At 38.4% G+C, this 19442-nt stretch overlaps 1 protein-coding gene across 4 annotated transcripts in view; it reads right to left on the reverse strand.

Annotated features, from left to right (window-relative positions):
* Positions 1–3226: 3226 nt before the first annotated feature.
* BTF3L4 (basic transcription factor 3 like 4) overlaps positions 3227–19442 on the reverse strand; it is a 29530-nt gene continuing 13314 nt past the window's right edge. For 3 of the 4 annotated variants that reach the window (XM_081258571.1, XM_081258570.1, XM_081258573.1), the window contains exons 4-6: positions 5148–5349; positions 4224–4283; positions 3227–3685 (exon numbers count right to left, since the gene is read on the reverse strand). In XM_081258571.1, the coding sequence (XP_081114697.1) occupies positions 3639–3685; positions 4224–4283; positions 5148–5349 (309 nt within the window). In that variant the 3' untranslated portion in view covers positions 3227–3638. Of the gene's footprint in view, positions 3686–4223; positions 4284–5147; positions 5350–6433; positions 6587–19442 lie in introns of those variants that run through there. The other variant, XM_081258572.1, reaches the window with a different exon arrangement.

Raw genomic sequence — 19442 nt, forward strand, 5'->3', positions numbered from 1 at the left:
TCATCTTTCATCTTCACCTTAATCATTTAGGGAGTTCTAAGGAACCCTGTTTGATTCAGGGACTATTTACAGTGGAGGAAACAGGCTCAGATAGCAAGGCCATCATTACACTAATATAGGGGCATTAGTCACATTATACTCTATGAAAATGGCAACCCCTGGGACACAACAAATATGAATGGTGAACCCCCGAGTTGTGCATTACAGTAGCCCTATTGGAAAAATTATAACACAGTAGATAATGGAACTGACCTCTATCTAAAACCCTGTGCAGTTCCTACTATTCCATACTATGTGTTTTTAATTAAATTAATTAATTTTTGGCTGCATTGGTTCTTCATTGCTGTGTGTGCCCCTTCTCTAGTTGTGGCGAGTAGGGGTTACTCTTTGTTGCAGTGCACAGGCTTCAGGTTGCGGTGGCTTCTCTTGTTGCAGAGCACGGGCTCTAGGCGCGTGGGCTTCAGTAGTTGCAGCACATGGGCTTCAATAGTTGCGGCACGTGGGCTCTAGGGCGTGAGGGCTTCAGTAGTTGTGGCTCACGGGCTCTAGAGCGCAGGCTCCGTAGTTGTGGCGCATAGGCTTAGCTGCTCTGTGGCATGTGGGATCTTCCCAGACCAGGGATCGAACTCATGTCCCCTGCATTGGCAGATGGATTCTTAACCACTGCACCACCAGAGAAGTCCCTATCCCACACTATGTCTTCTCATAATATTGTATTTATGGATATATAACACCCTTAGGGTTAAACACTGAATTAAAACAAAGAAACAAATCAAACACATCCCAATATGGGTTTTCAAAAAAACCTGGTAGGCTTATTAAAATTAATTTAATGGAATCCCATAAATACTAGTTACTTAACAACAAATCAAGATGCTTGATGTATTCTTAAACCATTACTTAATGGGAAAAATAAGGGTAAAACAAATATAAGGTCCCAACTACTTACTTTGGGCTTCCCCAAAACAGATAAATGAGGAGCTTTATAAAAACTGAAAGGACTATCCATAAAAATTAAGATTATCAATCAACCTTCTGTAGACATTTCTTGAATTACCCCAAAATTCTAAGGTGAATTTCCCCAGAAAATTCTATAGTTATCTTGGCAATAAATACATAACCTTAGTAAAAAGTAAATATTTAGTAACTACTTCATATATTAAAAAACTATATAATTCATATTTATGCCAAGAACACTACAATTTATAGAAGTTTTATCCACATTCTTTCTTACCTATGCCTACTCACTCTGAAGGCAGGAACATTTCTTTGGGTTGAGTCAGGATCTCGATATGCTTTGTCCAGGAAAAGGGAAGGTATGAAAATATAAAACAAAAAAGAGTATTGGCTCATTGCATACAAGAGAGGCCAGCCATTAAGAGTTATTGTCAACAGGATAAAAGGAAATACTGACCAGAGCTCCTCTGGGTGAGCAGTTAAAATATGATCAAAATGTAAAAGAGGAAGAAGTATATACACACAAAGAACTTTTATGAGTATTGATAAAAAGACATTTCTGAAAAAATGATAAAATACCTCCTTGAGGATTTTCAGAAATGAGAGTCACAGAACTACAGGAGCAGAAGAAGTGTTGATTTGGAAACATCTCATTTGACTGATGATGAATTTCAAAGTCATTAGGTTAGGTAACCTGCCCAAGGTCATACGGTTAATGCCAGAGTTTGGACTAGGATCCAATTCTCCTGAATTCCACGAGTGCTTCTTCCCCCCATTTGGTATACTACCTCTTAGGTTTCCCTAACCACTTGAAGTCCCCTTAACTCTCTCTGCCCCACAATGTGCCCTTTGGGGACAGTCAGAGGAACAGCATTCTGGACTAGGTAGACCATGTAGAGCTACTGATCTAACAATGGATGAAGCATAATTTCAAAAAAAGACTAGGTTGAAATTCATTTGGGGGTGAGGAACAGAGGGAAAATACAAAAGAAGTAAATTCTGTAGACAACAAAAAGAGAAGCACAAGAGGAAATATTATCCTCTTTTGTTATTTTATTACTGTTATTTTATTTTGTAGTTAACTCCATATATTATATAAAACATAACAGGAAAAATCAACAAATGTATAAAATAAATTGAGGTGTCTGGATGGAAAAAAATACAAGACCTTTGCCTTCGTGTCTATAGATCTCTTGATATGTTGGTCTTGCACTAGAGATATCAAATAAAGATATCTAGCTTGAAACAAAAGTTGATATGCTGCAAGGTTAAGCCATAGTTTGATGATGGGCCATGATAGACTTTCTAAATCTTATCCTTAAATATTGGCTATAACAAATGCTGATATAACAAAGTGCAAGCTTTTATCATAAGACGGCAAGAGGGAAGCATCAATGAATGAATGCAACTTACTTCCAAGTCCTCTGAAAGGAGGTGAAAAAATAAATACTGTGTTTTACCAGTGTTCCCCCAAAGCATTACTCTAAGCATGCAGGAGGATGCTATGAGCAGCTACAATAGTAAGATCCAATCCAGAGGTAGGTTCAAGGCCAAGAGTAGAGGAGTGGTTGAAGAAATCCTCCTAGGGCCAGTACCATTTCATAGAATGCCCATTTGTGCTGGGGAATGAGTCTATGGCCCATTTTTTCTGATTCAAAAGGACATTCCCAATTTCAACCTTGCTGAAAAAGAGGCATTTTTGCACCTGCTACTAAGAACAGCTAGGATACAGGATAAGGCTGGCATAAAATTATTTAGCAAGCACATGCTAGCTATTCCAGTTTGAAATCTACCAAACTGTAAAATCAAAGGAATAAGAAGTTGAAGATGGAGCTGTTGTTCCTCAAGATGTGGGAACAATCTTAGAAAAAGAGGGATTAGGCACTCGATTAACTCTATATGGAGAACATCCTTCTCAGGCTAGATGGAAGATGAGGAAGAGCATTACTAAAGGCTAACCAGGCCATTTCGAGACCAAAAGGGGAGAAAACAAGGCATTTAGGACAAAATCTAGTAGAAGAAATTCCTCTGGGTCTAACTAGGTAAGTGAATCTAAGGCAACTGCACCAAAGATATGCTACCCATTATGCCAGCATGAAGCTGGTGACAAAATATCTCAAGACATTTTAAACCCAGAAAAATGTATGAGAAATATGTTAACGAAGCAAATTAAAACGAAACCTCCAAGGGTAAAATCGCCTCAGATTTGAAATCCAAGATACTCACTTTTCATTAATTCTGTGCATCATTAGAAAAAATAAAAAGTAACAAATGTAAAGATTTGTTTTATTTCTACTGGGGTAAGGAGGAGGATAAATAAAACTGTTTTCCAATTTGCTCTCCACTGTATACACACATACCCACACGCATACATACACATACACACACTAAAAATACCCCAACAAAAAACAAAACAAAAAAAACCAAGAATCAAAACCCAAAACACCCTCAAACTGCACCAACACTTCGTATTTTGACCAAAAGAATAGATCCTGGGAGGAAGTGCAAAATGCAAAATCAAATGATCGAAAAATGCTGAACAAACAGCATTATTAATATACAAAATATTTATATTACTGAACTAGTAACAGCTGATGTTCTCCGTGTCTGTAAAACTTTGGAACCACATAGCTGATTTGTTAAATCTAGTCCATGCCAGCTTCCAAAAACCAGAAAAATTTTTAGTTAGCTTCATTCTTTGATGCCTCATCAAAATTTTCTACGAGATCTGAAAAAAAAAAGTAAATAAGTTAAAGATACAAAAAAAGACAAAGAGGTAAATGCAATTCCTAACTTCTAGCCTAACAAAAACAGAATTGTTGCTACTAGAATTAGCCTGAAAACATGTAAGAGGCAGAAATGAATTGGTGGCATTTCACTAATAATGCTTCATTTATCTGCTTAAAACAGAAACCCTAAGGAAATTTTAGTCTTCTTTTGCCTATGCAAACTACTAAGGTGACTAGCATTTTCATATGTCAATCATAATTCCTACAGAAGTGTTGTAACAATACTATGCAAATTTATAATCACAATGATCCCAATTTAATAAAGGCAGATTCCAATTTAATAAATGTAGCAGAGCTTTGTGTGACAATTTCTAAGCTCTGAACGGGAGGGCTTTTATCCTGTTTCATTAGATCGTATGCACATCGTTGTGAATTCACAAGCTCACCATTAACAAAAAACTGAAAAATGATCATGCAATGAATTAAATGAGATAAACAGGATGCTAAAAATCTTAAAACTAAAGAAATGTCACCTACCTGGAACATCATCATCCTCCTCATCAATGTCTTCTGGTTTTGGTGTTTTGCTATCCAACACTACAAAAAGTTTATTTTAAAATTAGCCATTGAGAACAAAGACCTTTACCAAACACTTGTAATGTTTATCCTTTTTTCCTATCTACATAGTTCTAGAAACAAATCTTACATAGTTGTTCAGAAAAAGCTAAATATTACCTAATCTAAATGCCATATTTTATTTGATACTAAAATTAATAAAAGTTTAACTTCATTAGATATACACTAAATACAGTTGGCAATTACAATGGGTAGTGAAGGTAAAACTTACATGCAAAATGGAATAATTTAGGTGAGTTTAAATAAGGACATTATAGTTAATTAACTCTCCAAATTCCATATTCTCCAAATAAAAAATCAACATTCAAGATTTTTTCCATCTCTTTTGGTGTAAAACTATCTAGCTTTGTAGTATTAGCACTGAACTAATAGGCTCTGATTTTTTAGGGATGACAAGACACATTTGAAATCAGAACTACCTTGGACACTCAGAACTTATGGTTGCTGCATCTATAGCACAATCAACAATATTAAATGAAAATATAGTTCTGTGATAACACTATCTTTTTCTTGTCATTAGTCAGAAGTGAATACCAAATCAACTGTTTATAAAATGTGGCCTGCAGATCCTGGCACTTTCCTTGTAGGTAATTACCTCCCAACACTCTATATTACTACCAAAATGTATCTGAATATTCTACATGCTACACTGCATAATTATTAAAGGAACAAACTCAAAAATGTATGAAGCATACAAGTAATATTACAAAAAGTAAAATTTATGTACAGGTAAATCCTTCTAGCATAAAATGGACACACCTTTTAAATCATTAGGTTCTTTAAGTAAGGTGAGGAGGGAAAGAGGTATTAAATTGAAATACCTACCTTGTCGAGGGAACTGTTCAGCTAACTTCCTAAGACTTGTTAAGCTGTCAGCACCAAGCTGACTTAATATTCCAGGAAGCATTTCTGTGATTGGTTTGGCTTCAGCATGGCCAGTAATTGCAAAGGTGTTAGCAGAAAGGGAAGCTTGGACTTTGGGATTGTTGAAATGAATAACTGTCCCATCATCTTTAATCATGTTCACCTGTGTGATCACAGAAAAAAATGTATTTCACATATTTGGTACAACTTTAAAAATGTTTTAAAAAACATTTTATCCAATTACTGTTTTTTACTTGGTAGTTAGTTATGCAATCCCAATGTAGTAATTATGTAAGCCGTGGATTTGGGTGGAAAAAAACCCTAGTGACAAAGTAAAATAATGTACATGGCATAAATTACTAGGATGGTCAAGAAATAGTCATTTTATTATAGAATCTAAATTTATTATTATTATTATTATTACTGGCCATGCCACACGACTTGTGGGATCTTAGGTCCCCGACCAGGGATCAAACCTAGGCACATGGCAGTGAAAGTGCTGAGTCCTAACCACTGGACCAGGGAATTCCCTAGAATCTAGATTTTAAATTCAAAGATTTCTACTGCGAGGAAGAAGTTCATGCCCACATTTTTAAAAAATGGAGTTATCAGCCACGAATTGGCTTCATAATGAAATTACCCATTATCTTACTCAATTTATACTAGCAAACTAAATTAATAGATACTATTGTATCTGTACAACAGTCAGCATCATACTTATGGGACAGGTTTTAAGGGGGTAATAGTGTATGGTAAAAATAACCACTGAAAACCCATAAAGAACACTCAGAAATTTAATCAATCAGGTGTTTCACTCCTTTGAATACTTAGTAAATTTACAAAAGTTTCAACTTGTTCTCTTCATGTCTTTCTTTGTAGAGGATTTTGTCACTTTCTCTGATTTTTTAAGTGTAGCTTCTCAACAACCTTCAAAAACCCTTGTAAATGACAAGGAAGTTCTCCCACCCAGTTGCCTGGCCATCTGAACATTTATCAATTACTAGGAGACCTTTAAAACCATCCTCACATTCTCTCTATAGCTTTCACCAATATGAACTGACTGTTTCAGATTTAATTTCATTCACTGCCTGGGACTCACTGAAAAGGAAGGCTGAATGTGCATGCACTATGTAAAATGTTATTTTTCTCTCTCACTCTTTGTGTTTTAGTAGAGTTGTATTTGCATATAAGTTAAATGTGTAAATAATGTGATTCCACTATGTAGTTGATTTCACTGGGTAAGTTACCTTGGTGGTAACATGCTTATTATATAAAAAGGTTACGAAAGTTAACTCTTGGCTACTTTAGAAGCATTTCATGATCCATCCAAAAACTGCCCTTGTCACAATCAAGCAGAGATGCTGAGTGTTCTCCATGGTCAGTGCAAGTGGGCTTTTCTTCCTCAGAGGTGATCACCACCACTGATAGACAGCACCAGAAAGGAAGGGGAAGAAAGGGGCTTCTAAATTTCAGGCAAGACCTGGAACACAGAGAAAATAAAGGCAAGTCCCCTAGAAAATTGTAACTAAACCCCACAAATATTACACAGAGTAAGCATTCAATCTAGCTGTCCTGAACAAAAATCATCACAAGTCAAAAATAACTTATATTAACTTTAGAAAAAGATAAACTATGTACTTCTGAAGATAATTACTGTTTAAGTAGAAAAGTTAAATGGAAAAATGGCTGAAAATATAGGAGAGGAATGGCTTGAGAAGGCAGTGGCCTAGTAGATATGAAATGGGATGCTGCTCTGGATCTACCCTAGAATCACATAATTTTAGTATGGGAAAAGAATAAATATATGGTAGGACTATATTTTCCAAATCAAGACCAAATCACTTAATTTAATAAAGGATTTCTACAATACTTCCAGGTGTGAAAAGAGCCTCAAACATTGTAATATGAGACATTTTTTATTTACAAACATTGAAGTCACAAGAGATTTGAAATAAATATTGTTCAAAAAAAGTCAGGCCATATATTTGTTGAATTTAGAGGTCTTCTAGTTCAAATCTCTTGTTAAAGAAATAAATACTAAAGACAAGAGCTCTTGGTTTTAGTTAAGCAACATACCCAAGGACAAATAGCTGGTTATGTGCAAACCCAGAACTTGAACCTGGATTTCCCAACTTTGTTTAATTTCCTTCCTATGATGTCATTCTCATTCTTAAAACACTTGTCTATAAAAATTCAATTCTGTGGCATCATAAAAGCTTGTCAGAGAAATATTTATCTCAGAATGTAAGCTAAATAACAGCTGATATATGGATAATATATATCTTACTGGCAGCAAAATAAGAGGCTAACATGGGGCAAAAAACAATAAATAAATTCATGAATTTTCCTTCTGTTCAACCTTCTTTTCCAAGGCTAAATGTTAAGTCATATTTGACAGCCTGATGTAGGTCTTTGTAGTTTAAAATATGTTGTTTGAGTTTAGTGTGAAAAGCAATATGAATGCCATCCCAGACTGTGAAATACAAATAAATTTATTAATGGTTGTTTTAAATGGGGTTGTATAAAAGATGTAGCTTCATGAACAGAAAGGTCCAGAAACGGGTGGAGAGTTTAGTTTTAGAATAGAGAGAATGAAATACTAGAAGTTAAAAAGGCCAGAATATTTTATTTCTATCTAACATTCCTTCCCCTCTACTGAGCAAATGACATGGTTATATAAGGCTCCTAGATACAGGCTATTAGAACTATCAAAGGATTAACTGTTGGGCTGAGCAAGATCAGTTAGACACTTCCCAACTCTTTTAGAGGCAAAAGGAGGGATAAGGAATTTGTTAAATTCACAAAGCAAATTGTATGCATTTCATATGAAGACTTCACTTCCCCCAGTGATTTTACTGCTGTTTGGTCTACGTAAATCATACAATCTATATATAGTATAATAACAAGAAGCAGACAAATAAAGACTATTAAACTAGCTACTACAACAGCACTCAGGTCCCCTTTTCAATCGATCAAGCATCCCGTTTATGTCAGTGTTTTTTCCACGTAACAGGTAGCTGAGGTAAAGAATGCTACTTGAGTTATGGAGGAAGAGGCATTAAAAAAAATTTTTTTTTAATTTTTAATTTTTGGCTGCGTTGGGTCTTCATTGACACGTGAGCTTTCTCTAGTTGCGGCAAGCAGGAGCTACTCTTCGTTGCAGAGCACGGGCTCTAGGCACGTGGGTTTCAGTAGCTGTGGCTCAAGGGCTCTAGACTCAGGCTCAGTAGTCGTGGCGCACAGGATTAGTTGCTCCGCGGCATGTGGGATCTTCCTGGCCCAGGGCTCGAACCCGTATCCCCTGCATTGGCAGTCAGATTCTTAACCACTGTGCCACCAGGGAAGTCCCGAAGAGGCATTTTTTTTGACCCCAGTCCCAAATTCCAGATGCCCTTGCTCTTATTTTTTGCTCTAATTAATACTGACATGTCTTGTAGTTACCAGAAGATACTTTGTCCTCTCATGCATAGTGCACTTACATATGCTGTTTTCACTGTTTAGAAGAACTCTTTCCTGCTTCTCCACATTGTAAGTTCCCATTTATCCAAGACTTGGGTCAGATGCTTCTTTCTCTGTGAAAACTTAAGGTGGTTTATTCACCTTCTGCACTTCATGGAAACTGATATTATATAGAATTATCTTGTAGTATAATTGTGTTTGTAATCTTTGACCTTACTAGAAGGTGAACTCCTTGAGATCAGAGGCCATTGCCTTACGAGATACAGTATCCCCCCAATTGTCAGTACCTAATAGTCACTCAAATTTGCTGAATGGACACCAGTCCTATAAAACTTATTCTAAAATCATGGATGCTGTCAGATCTCACTTCCCCAAATGCTAGATGAGGGGTCATATTAAGGTTTAGAAATAGCACCAGTAGTGCCCCCAATGAAGACACCCAGAACCTCCTGGGCTGTATTTTTCGCCTTTTCCTATTGTTCTGCCCTTTCAGAATCAGCCCAACTGCTCTATAGAATTGAGGGCTATTTTAAGTCATTCTGGGCAACTGCTGGGTGGCCCAATTACGCTACTATCAAAACCTTAACGACCCCTGTCCTTGCCGGTCTTTGAGTAGGGCACATATATTAACTATAGCAGCCTTCTAGCTGGTAAATCTGATGCTCGCTTTATTCCTACACAGCAATAAGTTTTCATGGCTATAAGGAGGCTTACAAAGTTATGATTGACTCCACAGCTCTTGCCGGTAATTAACTGCCCTCTCAGTTCAGAGAGGGGGTTTAAATTCTTATGCTATGTAATTGTTTTTGTTTCTTTCCAGGTCCCCACTAGGCCAGTTAGCTGCAGTTCATAATTGACAGTTGTCTTAAAATCAAGTTTTATTGCTACTCCTTCCTGTATGTAGTGGCACTTAAATGTTTATTAGGAAATTAATCTTTTATTGCCTTCCTGCTGTATTTTTTTTTTTTTTTTTTTTCTGCGGTACGTGGGCCTCTCACTGTTGTGGCCTCTCCCCTTGCGGAGCACAGGCTCCGGATGCACAGGCTCAGCGGCCATGGCTCACGGGCCCAGCTGCTCCGCGGCATATGGGATCCTCCCGGACCGGGGCACGAACCCGTATCCCCTGCATCGGCAGGCGGACTCTCAACCACTGCGCCACCAGGGAGGCCCCTGCTGTATTTTAATGGGGTGAAATAACAGATATTTTAAGAATAAGACACGTAAGTGTCTGGATTGTGTAAGGCTAAGGGATGTCAAATTTTGAGGATTATGGCCTTTGCACACATTCCCATAAGTCAGTATCTTTCACATTCAATCCTTGTAAATAAGCTCAGCACCTGCTTATATCTAAAGGCTAGTATGAAGCATAACCTATTATTACTGATATGAGTGAAAACTAACAGACATCATTAGAGTATATGATATGCTGGGATCATTTTCTCTTATGCTCTGGTGGCAGGAGTCTGATGAGATGGATTCTCTGTAGCTATGCTGTAGATAGCATAAAATGGCATGTCCTTTCTGAAAATCAATTTGGCAATATGGATGAAGAGTTCTAAAAATGTTCATGATCTTTCAGTCAGCAACTGTATTTCCAAGAATCTGTCTTAAGGAACTTGGAGATGAAGATAAATACTTATGTATATAAAACTCCAACATGTGAGTCTGCTATCAAAGCATTATAACACATAATAAATAAAGAAATGTTAAATTATGGTATGTTCATATATTGGAATACATGTAGACATTTAGACTGACAATTAAGAAGAGTTTTTTAATGACATGAAACAATTTTTATAATATAATACTATTTGGAAAAGGAAGGATTCCAAATTGTACATCTAACTGTAGTCTCAGATATATTAAATATATATGCATATAAAGATAGGAAAGAAATATAAGACTAATAGTAGTTATTTCTGGGTAGTGGAGTTATGACTGAATGCTAATATCTTTTTCATATTTTCTGCATACCCTTAACTATCTATGATGACAATGTATTTTTATAGGGGGGGTGGAAGCCATTTTAAAAACAAAAGATGTTTATCAATAAACAAATGGATAAAATGTGGTATTACCCATAGAATGGAATATTAGTCAGCTATAAAAGGAGTGAAGTTCTGATACATGCTAAACATGGATGAACCTTGAAAACATGCTAAGTGAAGTAAGCCAGGCATGAAAGGACAACTATTACATGATTCCACTTACATGAAATATCTACAACAGGCAAATCCACAGAGACAGAAAGTAGGTTAGAGACTATCAGAGGCTGGGGGAAAGGGGAATGGGGAGTTATTGCTTAATGGGTACAGAGTTTCTATTTGGGATGATGAAAAATTTGGAAATAGATAATGGTGGTGGTTGTATATAACACTGTGAGTGTAATTAATGCCACTGAATTGTACACTTAAAATTGGTTAAAATGGGAATCTAATTCTGGAGCTCTCTGGTGGATCAATGAGTCTGAACTTTTAAAAGCAACCTATATGGTTCTGAGAAAAAGTGGTCCCAAGACCAATTTTGAGAACTATTAATGGAGCAAATAAAGAATGTTAGTGACAAAATTTTGAGGAAATAATAGTTTTAGTGGGATGGAAAACAAAAGGAGACAGCAAAGGAAATAACGATACAATGAAGTAGGAGAAAGGACAAGAAGCAAAGCATAGAATTTTAAGGAAAGTCTTGGCAAATGCTGCAGAGTATCAGTGAAATGATGATGGAGAGGAAGCAGAATAACAGGTGAAATCATCTCTAGAAGAAAGAAGGGGAGGGACTTCCCTGGTGGTCCAGTGGTAAAGAATCTGCCTTCCAACACAGGGGACATGGGTTCGATCCCTGGTTGGGGAACTAAGATTCCACATGCCACGGGCAACTAAGCCCACATGCCACAACTATGGAGCCTGTGTGCCACAAACTACAGAGCCCACGTGCTCTGGAGCCCATGCGCCACAACTATATAGAGTCCACACACCACAACTAAAGAGAGAAAACCCACACACTACAACTAGAGAGAAGCCCGTGAGCCACAATGAAGAACCCATGTGCCGCAACGAAAGATCCCGTGTGCCGCAATGAAGATCCCACATGCTGCAACAAAGACCCGATGCAGCCAAAAATAAAAGACAAATAAATAAATATTAAAAAAAAGAGAATTCTCTAGGAAAAGAAAGAAGGGGAAATCAAGAACTGAGAGAGGCCAAGATGGTGGAGTAGAAAGACCCCCTAAGCTCATCTCCTCTCACAAGCAACATCACAACTAACTACAGAACAACCATTGATAAAAAAGACTGGAACCCACCAGAAAGATCTTCTGTAACTAAAGACATAAAGAAGGAACTACAACGAGACGTGTAGGAGGGGCACACTTGAGATATAATCAAATCCCATACCTCCTGAGTGGGCGACTTGAGAGTAATTATATTATAGAGGTTCTCCTACAGGAGTGAGAGTTCTGAGCCCCACATTGGGCCCCCCGAAGAGCCCCTACACCATTTGGCTTTGAAGGCCAGCAGGGCTTTATTGCAGGAGCTCCACAGGATTGGGGGGAACAGAGACTTCACTCTTAAAAGGTGCACACAAAATCTCATGTGCATCAGGACTAAGGGCAAAAGCAGTAATCTGATAGGCGGCTGGGTCAGACCAACCTGCTGGTCTGAGATAGTCTCCTGGGTAGGCGGGGTAGGGGTTGGGGAGCAGCTATGCCTCACCCTGGGGACACAGACACTGGTAGTGGGCATATCAGGGAGCATTCATCTGCATGAGCTCTCCTGGAGGCTGACATCTCGGCACCAAGACCTGGCCCCACGCAACAGCCTGCAGGCTCCAGGGCTGGGAGGCCTCAGGCCAAACAACTAACCAGGCATGAACACAGCCCCATCCACCAGCAGACACGCTGCCTAAAGACTTCCTAAGCCCACAGCCACCTCTAGACATGTCCCTGCCCACCAGAGGGCCAAGACCCCACTCCACACACAAGTGGGCAGGCACTGGCCCCTCCCACCAGGAAGCCTGCATAAGTCTCTAGACCAGCCTCACCCACCTGGGGGCAGACACCAGAAGCAAGAACACTACAATTCTGCAGCCTGCAGACCAAGTCTGCAAACACAGGCCAGATACTACCCTGGGACCAGCTGGCCTCTGGCCCTTGGGTGATGAGAGGTGAGTGCACTGCTGGGACGCACAGGACATCTCCTACAGAGGGCCACTTCTCCAAGGTCGAGAAACATAATTAACCTACTACATACATAAAAACACAAATAGCAATTTAGATAAAATGAGACATCAGAGGAATATGTTTCAGACAATGAAGAACTGATGTAAAATTCCAGAAGAACTAAGCAACGTAAAATCCCAGAAGAACTAAGTGATGTGGAGATAAGCAATCTACCCCAAAAAAGAGTTCAGAGTAATGGTTGTAAAAATGATCAAAGAACTCAGGAGAGAAGGGATGCACAGAGCGAGAAATGAGACGTTTTTAATAAAGAATTAGAAAATATAAAGAACCACCAAACAGAATCGAAGAATACAATTACTGAAATGAAAAATACACTAGAAGAAATCAATAGCAGACTAAATGAGGCAGAAGAATGGATCAGTGAGTTGGAAGACAGACTAGTGGAAATCACTGCCATTGAACAGAAAAAAGAATGAGAAGAAATGAAGACAGTTTAAGAGATCTCTGGGACAACATCAAGTACACTAATAATAAAATTATAGGGGTCCCAGAAGGAGAAGAGAGAAAGAAAGGTCCTGACAAAATATTTGAAGAGATAATAGCTGAAAACTTCCCTAACCTGGGAAAGGAAAGTCACCTGAGTCCAGGAAGTGCAGACAGTCCCATACAGGATTAACCAGAGAGGAACAGACTAAGACATATTGTAATCAAAATGACAAAAATTAAAGATGAAGAGAGAGTATTAAAAGCAACAAGAGGGAACTCCCTGGTGGCACAGTGGTTAAGAATCCACCCACCAGGGCTTCCCTGGTGGCGCAGTGGTTGAGAGTCCGCCTGCCGATGCAGGGGACACGGGTTCGTGCCCCAGTCCGGGAAGATCCCACATGCCGCGGAGCGGCTGGGCCCGTGAGCCATGGCTGCTGAGCCTGCGCGTCCGGAGCCTGTGCTTCGCAACGGGAGAGACCACAACAATGAGAGGCCCACATACCGCAGAAAAAAAAAAAAAAAAAAAAAAGAATCCACCCACCAATGCAGGGGACATGGGTTTGAGCCCTGTTCTGGGAAGATCCAACATGCCACAGAGCAACTAAGCCCATGTGCCACAACTACTGAGGCTGCACTCTAGAGCCTATGAGCCACAACTACTGAAGCCTGCATGCCTAGAGCCTGTGCTCCACAGGAGAAGCCACCACACTGAGAAGCCCGCACCACAACGAAGAGTAGCCCCTGCTCACTGTGACTAGAGAAAGCCCGCGGGCAGCAACAAAGACCCAACACAGCCAAAAATAAATAAATAAATAAATTTATATATATATAAAAAAAGGAACAAGAGAATAGCATCAAATAACATACGAGGAAACTCCCATAAGGCTATCAGCTGAACTTTCGGGAGAAACTCTGCATGCCAGAAGGGAGAGATGATATACTCAAAACGATGAAAGACAAAAACCTACAAGCAAGAATACTCTACTCAGCAAGGCTCTCGAGGTTCAGATGTGATGGAGAACTCAAAAGCTTTACAGACAAGCAAAAGCTAGAAGAATTCAGCATCACAAAACCAGCCTTAAAACAAACGTTGAAGGAACTTCTCTAGGCAGAGAAGAAAAGGTCACACCTAGAAACAAGAAAATTACAAAATGGAAAAGCTTGCTGGTAAAGGCAAACATACAGTAAAGCATGGTATCATCCACACACAAAGCTAGTAGGGAGTTTAAAAGACAAAAGTAGTAAAATCATCTGTATATACAATAAGCAGTTAAGGGATACACAAAAAGTTAGATATAAAATATAATACCAAAAACAGCAATCATGAGGGTAGGAGAATACAAATGCAGGGCATCTAAAATGCATTTGAAATTAAGAGATGAGTAACTTAAAACAAGCATGCATATACAGACTGTTATACAAAAAGCTCATGGTAACCATAAAACAAAAATCTATAAAAGATATACACATAAAAAAGAAAAAGGAATCCAAACATAACACTAAAGATAGCCATCAAATCACAAGAGAAGAGAACAAAAGAAGGGGAAGAAAAGACCTGCAAAAACAAATCCAAAACAATGAACAAAATGGCAATAGGAACACACATATTGATAATTACCTTAAATGTAAATGGACTGAATGCTCCAACCAAAAGACACAGACTGGCTGAATGAATACAAAAACAGGACCCATATATATGCTGCCTACAAGAGACTCCCTTCAGATCAAGAGACCCATACAGACTGAAAGTGAGGTACTCCACACCAATGAAAATCAAAAGAAAGCTGAAGCAGCAATACTTATGTCAGACAAAATAGACTCTAAAATAAAGACTGTTACAAGAGACAAGAAGGACACTACATAACAATCAAAGGATCAATCCAAGAAGATATAACAATTGTAAATATATATGTACCCAACATAAGAGCACCTCAATATACAAGGCAAATGCTAACAGACATAAAAGAGAAACCGACAGTAACACAATAATAGTAGGGGACTTTAACACCCCACTTACATCAATGGACAGACCATCCAGACAGAAAGTCAATAAGGAAACACAGGCCTTAAGTGACACATTAGACCAGATGGACTTAATTGATATTTATAGAGCATTCCATCTGAAAGCAGCAGAATACACATTCTTTTCAAGTGTACATGGAACATTCTCCAGGACAGATCACATGCTGGGCTACAAAGCAAGCCTCAGTAAATTTAAGAAAACTGAAATCATATCAAGCATCTTTTCCAACCACAACAGTATGAGGTTAGAAATCAACTACAAGGAAAAAAACTGCAAAAGACACAAACACATGGCGGCTAAACAATATGCTACTAAACAATCAATGGATCCCTGAAGAAAGCAAAGAGGAAATCAAAAAATACCTTGATAATGTGAAAATGAAAACATGACAATCCAAAACCTATGGGATGCAGCAAAAGCAGTTCTAAGAGGGAAGTTCATAGAGATACAAGCTTACCTCAGGAAACAAGAAAAATCTCAAATAAATGACCTAACATTACACCTAAAGCAACTAGAGAAAGAACAACAAACAAAACCCAAAGGCAGCAGAAGGAAAGAAATCATCAAGATCTAAGCAGAAATAAATGAAGCAGAGACTAAGAAAACAATAAAAAGATCAATAAAACTAAAAGCTGGTTCTTTGAAAAGGTAAACAAAATTGATAAACCTTTAGCCAGACTCAGCAAGAAAAAAAGGAAGAGGGTTCACATCAATAAAATCAGAAATGAAAAAGGAGAAGTTACAACCAATACCACAGAAATACAAAGGGCCATAAGAGGCAACAAGCAACTATATGCCAATAAAATGGACAACCTAGAAGAAATGGACAAATTCTTAGAAAGGTACAATCTCCCAAGACTGAACCAGGAAGAAATAAACAATATGAAGGGACCAATTACCAGTACTGAAATTGAATCAGTAATTTAAAAACTCCCAGTAAACAGAAGTCCAGGACCAGATGGCTTCACAGGTGAATTCTATCAAACATTTAGAGAAGAGTTAAAACATATCCTTCTGAAACTATTCCAAAAATCTGCATAGGAAGGAAAACTTCTGAACTCATTCTATGAGGCCATCATCACCCTGATACCAAAACCAGACAAAGACACCACAAAAAAAGGAAATTACAGGCGAATATTGCTATGATAAATGTAGATGCAAAAATCGTCAACAAAATACTAGCACCTGAATCAACAATACATTAAAAGGATCATATACCATGATCAAGTAGGATTTATCCCAGGGATGAAAGGATTTTTCAGTATCCACAAATCAATCAGTGTGATACACCACATTAACAAATTGAAGAGTAAAAAGCATATGATCATCTCAATAGATGCTGAAAAAGCTTCTGATAAAATTCAACATCCATTTATGATGAAAACTCTCCTGAATGTGGGCATAGAGGGGACATACCACAACAAAATAAAGGCCACATATGACAAACCCACAGCTAACATCATACTCAATGGAGAAAAGCTGAAAGCATTTCCACTAAGATCAGGAACAAGACAGGGATGCCCACTATCACCATTTTTATTCAGCATAGTTTTGGAAGTCCTAGCCACAGCAATCAGAGAAGAAAAAGAAATAAAAAGAATCCAAATTGGAAAAGAAGTAGTAAAACTGTCACTGTTTTTAGATGACATGATACTATACACAGAAAATCCTAAACATGCCTCCAAAAAATTACTAGAGCTCATCAATGAATTTGGTAAAGTTGCAGAATACAAAATTAATGCACAGAAATCTGCTGCATTTCTATATACTAACAACAAAATAGCAGAAAGAGAAATTAAGGAAACAATCCCACTTACCTTTGTAACAAAAAGAATAAACTACCTAGGAATAGAGACCTCCTTGGGAGGCAAAAGACCTGTACTCCGAAAATTATTAAGACGCTGATGAAAGAAATTGAAGACGACAAAAAACAGATAGAAAGACATACCATGTTCTTGGATTGGAAGAATCATAATTGTTAAAATGACCATACCACCCAAGGCAATCTACAGATTCAATGCAATCTCTATCAAATTACCAATTGCATTTTTCATGGAACTGGAACAAAAAATTTTTAAATTTGTATGGAAACACAAAAGATCCTGAAAAGCCAAAACGATCTTGGCAAAGAAGAATGGAGCTGGAGGAATCATGCTGCTTGATTTCAGACTATATTACAAAGCTAGAGCAATAAAACAGTATGATACTGGCATGAAAACAGACACATAGATCACTGGAACAGAACAGAAAGCCCAGAAATAAACATACGCATTTATGGTCAATTAATCTATGACAAAGGAGGCAAGACACAACGGAGAAAAGACAGTCTCTTCAATAACTCATGCACAGAAAACTGGACAGCTACATGTAAAAGAATGAAATAAAAACATTCTCTAACAGCATATATAAAAATAAACTCAAAATGGATTAAAGACCTAAACGTAAGACCAAATACTATAAAACTCTTAGAGGAAAACATAGGCAGAACACTCCTTGTATTTTTTTTTTTTTTTTTTTTTTGGCCATGCCACGTGGCTTGCGGGATCTTAGTTCCCTGACCAGGGACTGATACTGTGCCTCTCGGTGGAAGCACATAGTCCTAACCACTGGACTGCCAGGCAAGTCCCATATATACTTCAATTTTTAAAAATCATTAAAAAAAAAAAAGAAGATCTGGGACTTCCCTGGTGGTGCAGTGTTTAAGAATCCACCTGCCAATGCAGGGGACATGGGTTCGATTCCTGGTCTGGGAAGATCCCACAAGCTGCAGAGCAACTAAGCCTGTGTGCCACAACTACTAAGCCTGTGCTCTAGATCCTGCAAGCCATAATTACCGAAGCCCATGCACCTGAAGCCCGCGCTGTGCAACAAGAGAAGCCACCGTAGTGAGAAGCCCACGCACTGCAATGAAGAAGAGACCCTGCTCGTTGCAACTAGAGAAAGCCCACGTGCAGCAACAAAGACCCAACACAGCCAAAAATTTTAAAAAAAGCTCTGCACATAGGGGAAAAAAAGGGCAAATTTTATGTTATGTTTATTTTACCACACACAAAAAAAACAGGAAAAAAAAACATAAAAGGGGCTTCCCTGGTGGTGCAGTGGTTGAGAGTCCGCCTGCCGACGCAGGGGACACGGGTTTGTGCCCCGGTCTGGGAAGATCCCACATGCCGCGGAGTGGCTGGGCCCGTGAGCCATGGCCGCTGAGCCTGCATGTCCGGAGCCTGTGCTCCGCAACGGGAGAGGCCACAACAGTGAGAGGCCCACGTACCGCAAAAAACAAAAAAACCCACAAAAAAACAAACAAAAAAACCCCACAAAAAAACCAAAAAAGCAGGATATTTAAAGAATGTAAGACTGATGTGTAATAATAAGTTGAATGGTACAGTGTTTCTCTTTTACTCTCCTGTACTCAGAGCTGTACACCCATTGACACCTGAGGCTCTAGCTGGAGGAAGAAGGAACCACAGTAAGGGTCAACAAATAACTTTAGGTTCTCCTTCTGTATAACTGGTTCAAGAAAAATAAGAGCCAAGAAGAGGAAAATATAAACAGTAAAACTTATGTGTACAATTACAAAATTTAAATTCCCAGCCCTAAGCTTTCTCCTGAGTGCCAGCTCTCTATGGCTAACTTCTTGCAAAACAATTCCACCTAGAATAATCAGTATCGCTTAAACTTAACAGGTCCCAAACAAACTCATCATGGGAGTCAGCATGCTATAGACTATAAATGATGAATAAACACAGTTCCTACTGTCAAGACTCTTACAATCTACTGCAAACAGACTACTTGGTTAATAAGTAATCATACCCTACAATATGAGGCTGTAATAATAAACACATTATAGCAGAGCAATTTAAGCTAAGGGCAGTGGAAGTACAGATAAAGTGTTGATGAATTATGCCTGGAAAGATAGGGAAGGTTTCATGGAGACAGAATCATACCTTAGTTAAGATAGAAGCTGTCCTCTGAATATAATAGTAAAACTCTGTGAAACAACTAGACCATCTGAACCAGAGAAGCAGATTTTTGGTGACATTTCTTACTAAATACATCTGATGAAATCAATTATCTCTGGGAAATGAAACAGATCCTACTTTTGATAGATGCA

This window comes from Mesoplodon bidens (assembly GCF_964165515.1).
Source record: "Mesoplodon bidens genome assembly, chromosome: 2".
NCBI lineage: Eukaryota > Metazoa > Chordata > Mammalia > Artiodactyla > Ziphiidae > Mesoplodon > Mesoplodon bidens.